This window comes from Oncorhynchus tshawytscha, linkage group LG13 (genome assembly GCF_018296145.1).
Source record: "Oncorhynchus tshawytscha isolate Ot180627B linkage group LG13, Otsh_v2.0, whole genome shotgun sequence".
Taxonomy (NCBI): Eukaryota; Metazoa; Chordata; class Actinopteri; order Salmoniformes; family Salmonidae; genus Oncorhynchus; species Oncorhynchus tshawytscha.
Window position 1 is genome coordinate 58,631,065 of NC_056441.1, and position 9,743 is coordinate 58,640,807.

The following is a 9,743-nucleotide window of genomic DNA, read 5'->3' on the forward strand; positions in this document are numbered from 1 at the left end:
ATTGCATCATGTGTCCTAATTCCAGGCACATTCCTTTTCATCATACAAAGAGGAAACACCCCTCATCTCATACATCTTAAGATGTACATCTATTATTAGGGTATCATTACATTGGAACAAGAATTAGAGGAATAGAATAGTTAGAAGAGAATAGAATTGAAGATGTCAGAGATGTGTAGAAGTTGGTATGTCACCTTAGGCGATTATGTGTTATACATTTCAATAATCATAAATTGCTTATTTATTAGTGGTGGAACACTATTTGAGAATGTGCTATTCTTATTGCTTTTCTTATTCAGAAAAAAACAGCACACAATGTTGAGTTACATATAGTGTGATGGACTACTGCATTGAAAGTAAAAGAAAAGGCTGCTGTGCCCATGTGAGTGACTGTGCTTCACATCCATGGCTCCTACTGTATAAAAACAAGTGCTGTTTATTGGAACATACATCACTGTGGCCAAGCTTCCTGCCATTCAGGACCTCTATGCCAGTTAGAGGAAGGCTCTAAAAATTGTCAAAGACTTCAGCCACCCTAGTCATTGATTGTTCTCTCTGCTACCACACGGCAATCGGTACAGGAGCACCAAGTCTAGGTCCCAATAACTTCTTTACAGCTTCTACCCCCAAGTCATAAGACTCCTGAACAGCTAATCAAATGGCTACCCAGACTATTTTCATTGCCCCCCTCCCACCCCACCCCCATTTTTAAGCTGCTGCTGCTCTGTTTATTATCCATGCATAGTCACTTTACCTCTACCTACATGTACATATTACCTCAATTACCTTGACTAATCTGTTCACCCACACATTGACTTTGTACCTATACCCTCTGTATGTAGCCTCACTACTATTATTTTATTGTTGCTCCTTAATTATTAGTTATTTTTCAAATGTATTTATTTTTTTACTTCAGTTTATTTTAGTAACTACTTTCTTAACACATATTTTTTCTTAAAACTGCGTTGTTGGTTAAGGGCTTGTAAGTAAATCATTTCACTGTCGTATTCACCGCATGTGACAAATCAAATTTGATTTGAACTCCAAGGGTGACTAGGTCCCACTGAGTAGCCTACATTGGAGAGAATATCTGCTTTGACAGCTTACCTTGGAGGACACTGGCTTAAAATAGGTCAAGAGTACAGGGCATATATTCATAAAGCATCTCAGAATAGGTGTGCTGATCTAGGATGAGGTTGCCCCTCTTGTCAATATGATTCAAAAGTCAAAACCTAGCCTAGATCAACATTCCTACTTGAGATGCTTTTTGAATCCAGGCCAAGAAACAGTCTCTCAATAGAAATGTATCAGTGCAGATAAATAAGTGCAGATGATCATTTTAAGACAAAATACAGATGAACATGAATGAGGATGCAACCCCTTCTACCCTGCTCTGTGATCCTAGTGATTAATATATTGGGATGTAGGCCTATTAGGGCTGGCCTACACTTCGTGCCTGCAGATAGAGCCCTTCATTCTCCACCTAAAGGCTAAATGACTGCTTTAAAAAATAACAGACGAGAAAGAAGGAAGCTAGGCCCACAGGTTCTGCTGCCGATGCTTCGAGGGACCAGGGAGGGATGATAGCACAGTTGGCATGAAGTGGACCAGATGGAGAGTGAAACGAGTGTATATTACACACCCACATGTAACATCACTGTTCAGCCATGCTATATTCTGCTTGCAATCACTACAGATAAAATATTCCATTTGTAATAATGAATTGCAGAATCCAAATACTTTCTGTAAAAGTAATTTGAAGTAATAGACAGATTACCCAGTTGAGGTCAAAGAGCAATTATCCAGTTGGTTCCCAACCTGTGCAAATAAATGCACAATAAAAGTGCATTTGCAAAGTGCCAAAACGGGTGTCCATACTGGTGTCAGACTTTTCATAGTAAAATACAGCTTTAATAAACCAGGCCAGACACTTAAGTCGAGTTCTCACTCCAAGTTCTGCCGATTGGTTGCAGTGGCATTAGCAGAGGATAAAAGAGGGAGCCACATCTCCCACTATGGATGTCAAGGACATTATCCTGGCAACCAATCACAGCAGGTGATCCCGACTAGCCCAAAAATGACCTTCCAATGTATAGTGTCGTGGATCCTACTCTTGTGATATCAATCCAGATATTTTGCACATCGCTAACCCATGTTTTTTTTAGAGCAGACTAATGTCAACTGTTGTGGACAGTCATACATTAATGAATAACACCCAATAATATGCAGACAGGTTAAACCAAAGATGGTATAATAAACATTCTTTCAAGAGACATGCTCAGGGATACGCATACATTTAGTTTTTACATCAATAATATATTACACAAAAAAACATTATTTTGCCAAAGGACAGTACTCTAATTTAAAGGGCTGAGCAGACCACATAGTTTGGAGGGTATCCCTAGGTCTGGGTTTATGAGTCTGTGAGAGGTTGGTCCTGATAGGCTAAGGGAACCGCTTGACTTTGACCCTCTGGCATGTCATGAGCTGTCATCAACTGATGGAAGACATTATAGTGCTTGGGGTGACATGTCCTTTAGCTGATGCTGATGGATTGAGGGTAGGAGTCCGAGCTGCTCCTCTGCTGCAGAGAAGTTAGAGGGTCTCCGGTTCTCAGTGCAGCCATAGATTTTCCTCAGGGCCACGCGTGCCGCCTCCTCCTCTGCAGCCAGAACTGTCTCCCCTGGAGCCTCTGCAAAAAGCTTCTTATCACTGAGGACACAAACACACACACTCACTCAGTAGCATAATCAATAAACAACAAACTACCGGCAGAACACTACCACACACCTCTCACACTCCATAAGTAACGGCAAGAGTTTTTCCTGATCATCTGTCCCGACCAGGGAAAACATACTTTAGGTCCTGGGTCACAGCATATTCCTGGTCAGGTCTCGTGATCAGGAAAACCTCGTGGCTTTATCAGGAGGCATACGGATGGGAGTGGCCAGTGAGGTGTACCTGTACAGCCCTACAAAGTAGAGTGGGAGCACAGTGCCGGCACCGGCCGACCTGGTGAGACGAGGCTCTGGGAGGGCCACGTTCCTCTTGGACAGCTCCTCCACCAGCAGCCCCATGGGGTTCACCACCGACCACATTTCAAATAGGTCTTTACCTACCAACTGGGTGACCAGGAAATCCTGGTGGGAGAGAAGAGGGCATGGGAGGTGTGATCATCTTTAGATACACAAGCAATCTAATGTTCATTTGAAATGTTTAATCTTAACCGTTAGTTGGGTGTGTGTTGAAAGTTGTGTGGATCTTCCTCTTACCCGAAGGAAAAGGCCTGCTCTCTCAGCTCCACTGCTCTCCTGGAGTGCTCCGATCACAGCGAGGAACGTACTGTGCAATACTTCATCAGGGACAGGGAATTGAGCACTCATAGTTAGGTCCTCGATGGCGAGGTTCCGCGCCAAATGGCAAACTACTTGATGACTGGTCAGGTGGCTGACAATGGCAACCACTCCTTTGCTGGGCAGGCTAGGGAAGCTGGCCCTGCACCAGTCAGACAGGAAGCTTTTGGTGAACTCCAAGCCCTGTGTGTTCAGCTGAATGTTGTCCCCCAGGACCAGAGCGGCCGTTTCAGAGTCCACGCCGAGTGCCTGCCTCCTCTCTTTCTCTGACTGAATGTAACAGGGGTTCACGAAGGCTGTCTTCAGGAGCTCTGGGGAGAAGTTTTCTTGAAGGCGGCTGCTGAATGCCTGGACTTCTGCATGGTAGTCCCAGTTAGGTTTTTGAGAGCTAGGAGACAGAGCATAGAGAAATTAATAACTATGACCACGGTGCATGAAATCAGTATGTACCTAAGATACAGTAGTCTTCTATATTGGCTATAATATAGTAATTTCAGCTAACGTTAACTATGAGCACCAACACAAATGGCCTTGACTTGATCCCAATGATACCAAGGTATCTTAGCTATCATTACCGTGGCTTAGGTGGTGGAAGCCCTTCTATCTTCAACTTTCTTTCCATCAAAAGAGTGTATGCTTTCATCCATCGCTTCTTCTCTCGGGTCTGTGTAAGGAGTACATTTCTACAAACATGATGATAGTGAATTCCAAACGTTAGCACACCACGACTTACAATGTATCCGGATGCCATGACAGTTTCTGACGGCGTGTAACAATAAATACGGTCCGGATAGCAACCCTAACGCGCTAAGTTTGTTCCAGTTTAGAAAATGATCAGAAGAGTGTTCCAACTTCCAACCATAGACGTGGTTTCAATTTACATTGTAATAACAATATACATAACATACTAATGAAGTGTTACGGAGTAGTGACCTACATTTAGTTCAACTAGTAATTTAATTCTATTTAGCAGTAGCTTGGTGTTTAATAGGCTAAATCACATTGTGTTCAAAAGGCAAAATTACACATTCTTTAACATCTGACCCAAGAGTGATATGTTCTTGCAATTTGTAGTCTATGACATTTAGATGTGATAATTGTTCATGAAGTAGTTTGGAGGTTGTGAACTACTTTTTCTAAGTAACTTTAGTTAATGATGCCATATTTTTCTTAAGGGTAGCTTTAGCGTATCTTAACTTCTTCCAGTGTGAAGTAATTGGTAGCTCCGTAAACTATATTTTCATAGTAGCTTCCAAAACTGCTAATTAATACATCTAAACTCAAACATCAGAATTTACTATTTTGTAATTTATTCAAATAAAATTGTATGAATCTCAGCATAATATGCTGGCACATTATGACTGAAAACTACAACCAATTTGGAAACATTGTGCTCCAGCCAGCGAGTTCTTGGTAAAAAAAAGAAGGTAGGAACTGAAGATAAAATATGAGAAATAGCATATCATGCCTATGGCTTGGTGGATATGGGCCATACATAATGAATCAAAATGGTGTAATAGCAATAGTGTGACTGTTTCCTTTCAGTATTATACATCAATTAAACCCATGAGAAAATTTAACATGATGTATTATCTTACAATTTAACAGTAGTACTTGACAACATTTTTACATCTTTTCACATCACCCCAGTCCCAAATAAATATTTAACATATGTAGCCCATTTCGATTTGTCTCCACTGTGGCTTATTTTTTCCTTTTCTTTAGACCTCTTATCTGTTGGAAATGCCTCGGGGGCAATGATTACAACTGAGTAACATTAAGAAATATTTACAGCCAAGTCAAGCGTTGCTTCTTAAGCCAAAAAAACAAAACAATTATATAGCATTGTAAAAAAAAATTACAAGTACATGGTTACAATAAAATTAAATGAAAACAAACATCCCATTGCCCAATAACAAGGCCATCCAGCGATGGGACTAAGTGCAGAGAGTACATTTTGCTAACATTTGACACATAGAAGAGGAGAGGCTTTGTTCTCCACTCTCTGACAGTGGATCCGAGGAAAGGGTTCTAGCGGCGGAACCAAACCCAGCTGTTGATAAGCCAGAAGGCTACGGTGACGGAGTACATGATCATCTCACGCTTGGCCCTCTCCTTGTTCTCCTCTTCTATGAGCTGGAGCCTCCGGTTCAGCTTGATGATCTATAGGCACACCAATGAAAATCACATCAACACCACCAACCAATATAGCCAAAACAAAACATGTGGGCTTAATGATATTCCTTCCATAGAAGTACAGTACAGTCTAAATGTATTAGGAGCAGACCTGCCGTCGAAGTGTTGCTGCATCTACGACAGCCATGTCATCAGGAGCCATGGATACATCCAGAGTAGTGTCTAGAGTGGCCAGGGCAAGCCTTGGGTGAAGAGAAATAGACCAAACACATCCTGGTTAACCATTTCTATCATGGATCAGGCATGCTGATCTTTCTGATCGTTGATCAATGATGATGTAAAAGACAGATTGTCAAACAATTATTGTCAATGTATTTCTATTATAAATAAATTTACAATACATTGACAACAGTTCAATAGACATGCATTATTCATTGCCCAATTATCTTCTCAACTATTATTGACAGCAACACTCATCCTCTTCTGACAATAACTATGGCCTATATGATGAAAGGAAAGAGAGAGGAGGAAAAAGAACCGAGAGGGAGAAAGAGAGAGGGGTGAAGTCTACGTGCCAGGTGGAGTTACCTGGATTCATGCAGAGGGTTAGAGGTCAAGGCAGACCCCCCTCGCAGCGATGGCTTGCTGAAGAAGGCAGAAACAGGGAAGGGAGAGAGGAAGCAATAGAGATAGAGCAGCATACCAAACAGTGTCTCACACATGCAATCCCAAAGTCTCTCACAGTCACTCTTGAAAATCGTAGTTCCAATGTCTCATGACTTTGATCATTCAGTGTAAAACAGACTACCAATATATTCATCTCCAATACACTTCTCCTCAGAGAGTAGACAATACACTTCACTCTATAGGTTGGCTGTTGACATTGCTTGGTAATGGCCTTACAGCACATGGATCGAGCAAGAACAGCACTAACTTAAAACTCTACTGTTTTCAATGAAAATATGACTTCGCTCCACACTACTCTCCTCTCAACCAATTCAGTCAAGCACTGAGTGAGGCCACAGCTCAATAAGAGCACATCAGACAAAGTCAATCTTGATTTGCAATGATAAATAAATATACATCATGACATATTATTAGTGTTACTGCGTGTTACAAATCACCAGGTGTTCCCTACCCATTGCCCCAAAAGAAATGATTCAAATACAGTCAAGACAAATAATTTTGTTCATTGAGCAAATGTCCAAATTATACGATTATAGTATTTGTTCAATTGTCCAACAGCCGAGAACTGATTTGATGACCCTGTCCATGCGAAAGAGACAACAGCAGGGACTTAATTGCCTCAGAGAGGATTAAAACAATTGTATTGTATTGAATTGAGGGGTTCATCTCTGCACGGTGAGCAGAGTGGGAGAGGTCAGCCTAGAGATGACCTTAAGAGGAGGGGTCACCTGCGGTGGTTCTCGTCCAGAACCTCCAAGACCTGCTGGTAGGCCCGGCGCGTGGTGGACTGGATGAAAGAGAGAACGCCGCTAGCGCTGTACAGGTTCTGTTCGTCCTCGGCCATGGCGAGAGGGGGGCAGGCACGGAGAGGGGCTGGGAGGGACGGGGTCACACTGCCCCCACCAACATGAGTGGCCAAGCCAGAGAAAACAGAGCAGAGAGAGAGAGGGGGAGAGAGAGTGAAGGAGAGGGAGGGGAGAAAGACCATCCGCACTTTACTCACTGTGCAGAGATAACAGCCACCAAAGAGTGACAGAGATGGTACTGATGGAGTGATGTCAAACAGATCATACTAGTGCACCACTGAACTATACCCAACCCTCTACCAGAAGGGAGATACGGACACAAAAGCATGGAAAGGTCCTAATTAAAGGTCCCAATGAGTCATCTCCCACAAAGATGCTCTGAACAAAATAGGACCCCCAAGGACTTTGTATAGTGAAATAAGCTTTTAAAAAATGAAATGGTTCTATGCCATGTTTACTGTAAGGTGCCTCTCCCTGCTACAGGGAGATTCATAGGTTAATAGTGAAGAGAATTAAGAGTAAGTTTTAGTACCATACTCAGGACAGGAGGGACCTGCACTAATCTCACACGGACACAGAACTGCAACAGCACAGGGTGCAGACCCAGATACAACTACCAACCAAACAGGCTACAGAGTGGGCAACACCACCGGCTAGAAACAGACACCCAACTACAGCCAAATCATTATCACAACAAATTAACAGAGTGAGAGATAGACAAACAGGCCAGCAGACAGGGAAAACCACTGGACAGATGGAAGGAAGAAGAACAGGCTTGCGGAAGAGGAGAGGGGTGTGGTGGTGGATTGTGGATGGCACTACTGGGGTGTGGACCACAGTGGATAGGCTACTTACGTTGAATCGTTTCTGGCAATCTGGCTATTGTGACGGACAGTGGTGTTCTCGCTGGCTGAACGTTCCCGCCGCAACCGCCCTTGCGAACGCACCTATTAGGAGTGGAGAACACATAAATACTGATATCCTCTTCCCGTAAAATACTGACTTTGCCGTCACTTTCAAATAAACTCCCCATTGTCAGTGTAGAGGAAGTGGTTCTATGAACTATGCTCACAAGACAAATGGCTTTGCCAGAGATCTGAACATTTGTGTAAGCTCACAGAACTAATGTATAGGCTTTAGCTCAGAGGGCTAGCACAGTCTTGAGCTGCTTGGATGACCAGGGTTTGATACCGCTTGTTCACACATGCCTGGTCCATTGCATCACCCCATCAGTACGATCTCTGTCCATTTATAGACTCTCCCCCCACTACCTTACCTCCTCACTGGGCTGGGCTGGGGCTGCACTGCGCTCCATTTCCATGAAGTCCAGCGGCCGCTCATTGAGGGTGAGGACCCGAGGAGGGGTCTTCAGGGACAGGCTCTCTAGCGGGGTGGACTGGATCAGGTCCAGGTCTCGGGGTCTCGGGAACTGGGAGTCCTCACTATCTCCTGAGAAAAGCAGTCAGGCAGGGTGTCACATAAGGGCCAATACAGGTTCAGTAAGACTAAAATCGTTTACAATGGAAAACGAAACTAGAGTCAGTGAGAACCCCATCCATTTGAAATCAATTGATCCCGTTTTGAGCCTAATGAACATGGCCCAGGAGTATCAACACTACAAAGACCCTATGGAGGACCAACGTAATAGCTACCGGACATTACGATCCTCTCTGGGACCTGCATCATGACGTTGTGCAGGTCACGTGAGCCTGCCTCAGGGTTGTCATGACCGTAGGGGCCCATTTTGAGCATCTCTGGAATCCTCATGCGTTGGCTGATGCCCTCTGTGTACTCCAGCTCGTAGTGGATGCGGTTAATCTCCGCCATCTCTGCAGTAGGAGAGGGGAATGCTGCTCCGTTCATTTGGCTGGAAAATATACAAAGAAAAAATATTTTCACTTTCAATATCAGCTGACCCAACTAACTGGTTACACAATATAGTTTGGGACTCCCTTTGACAACAATAATACAATGGCAAGCAAGTTTTACTTTATATATTAAGAGAAGAGGTCCTAAAATAAATGGGTATCCATGTAGCCACATATAGGCTTATTTTTAACTATACCCCAGGAAACCTTGATGGTCTTCTTTATGAATTAAAATAGAACGAATTCTCGTGACGCCATCGTGTGATAAGAATAAAAGGAGGATCCGAATCAACGGCCTGAATGCATTTCCACTCTCCAGATGAGGACCACTTACTACTGTATGTTTGGTATTAGTATTTTCACCAATGAAACCAAAGTAGACCTTGGATGGCTGGAATATCAACATAAATAATAGCTCGCTATGTCTCGAGCTGGCTAGCAAGCTATCTAAGTTAGCTAGCTAGTTCTGTTGGTGCTTACTGTTTGTAATGTTTACTGAAATAAAGCCCCATAAATGCAATTCCAAACATTATTCAGCGAGTAGCAAGCTAACTACTGACTGCGGCCTGACCAGATACTTTGAAATGTCTGTATGACAGACAGTTAGCTAACACGTCATTAGCATGCTAGCTTTTCGAAACACCATTTCTAGCTGAGAAGCAAGCGGGCTGATAGTAGTAGCTAGCTGGCCTTACCCTTTGGTTTGTTCTTCTCCCAGGTATTAAATATACGTGCAAAAACGGATATGGTCCAGCTGAAGATTCAAGGGTGCATTACAGAGGATGTAGCATCTTTAGATGTTGATTCCAGGAGGCTGAAAGGGACAACAACGTACACTACCGCCCTGAATGAATGTCATGGATGGTGGACCCAAACAGGAAGTTGTTCACGTC

General features: G+C 43.2%; 2 protein-coding genes across 5 annotated transcripts; both read right to left on the reverse strand.

The window, feature by feature from the left end:
- Positions 1 to 2,234: 2,234 nt before the first annotated feature.
- LOC112265386 (39S ribosomal protein L44, mitochondrial) lies at positions 2,235 to 4,523 on the reverse strand. The gene is made up of 4 exons (XM_024442633.2): positions 3,929 to 4,523; positions 3,273 to 3,741; positions 2,962 to 3,140; positions 2,235 to 2,712 (listed from the first exon to the last, which is right to left on the reverse strand). Exons 1-4 carry the CDS (start codon positions 4,102 to 4,104, stop codon positions 2,511 to 2,513), a joined length of 1,026 nt encoding a protein of 341 aa, XP_024298401.1. The 5' UTR covers positions 4,105 to 4,523; the 3' UTR covers positions 2,235 to 2,510.
- Positions 4,524 to 4,640: 117 nt separating this feature from the next.
- On the reverse strand, positions 4,641 to 9,743 carry LOC112265387 (mitochondrial fission factor homolog B). 4 transcript variants are annotated; one of them, XM_024442634.2, is made up of 8 exons: positions 9,546 to 9,743; positions 8,635 to 8,849; positions 8,259 to 8,431; positions 7,838 to 7,929; positions 6,905 to 7,069; positions 6,078 to 6,134; positions 5,641 to 5,731; positions 4,641 to 5,516 (listed from the first exon to the last, which is right to left on the reverse strand). In XM_024442634.2, the coding sequence occupies exons 2-8, from the start codon at positions 8,843 to 8,845 to the stop codon at positions 5,385 to 5,387; spliced, it is 921 nt and encodes a 306-aa protein (XP_024298402.1). In that variant the 5' UTR covers positions 8,846 to 8,849; positions 9,546 to 9,743; the 3' UTR covers positions 4,641 to 5,384. The 4 variants fall into 4 exon arrangements, with proteins under 4 accessions (XP_024298402.1, XP_024298403.1, XP_024298404.1 ...); XM_024442635.2 differs by lacking the exon at positions 6,078 to 6,134; XM_024442636.2 differs by lacking the exon at positions 6,905 to 7,069 and having other exon boundaries at positions 9,546 to 9,742.

Coding starts and splice junctions, on each gene's coding strand:
- LOC112265386 (XM_024442633.2), bottom strand. CDS start 4,104: ATGGCATCCGGATACATTGTAAGTCGTGGTGTGCTAACGTTTGGAATT. Junction 3,742..3,928: donor CTTCCACCACCTAAGCCACG/GTAATGATAGCT, acceptor TCTGTCTCCTAG/CTCTCAAAAACCTAACTGGG. Junction 2,713..2,961: donor TACTTTGTAGGGCTGTACAG/GTACACCTCACT, acceptor TTGTGTCCTCAG/TGATAAGAAGCTTTTTGCAG.
- LOC112265387 (XM_024442634.2), bottom strand. CDS start 8,845: ATGAACGGAGCAGCATTCCCCTCTCCTACTGCAGAGATGGCGGAGATT. Junction 7,070..7,837: donor ATTGCCAGAAACGATTCAAC/GTAAGTAGCCTA, acceptor TGGTGGGGGCAG/TGTGACCCCGTCCCTCCCAG. Junction 5,732..6,077: donor AACCCTCTGCATGAATCCAG/GTAACTCCACCT, acceptor TCTTCACCCAAG/GCTTGCCCTGGCCACTCTAG.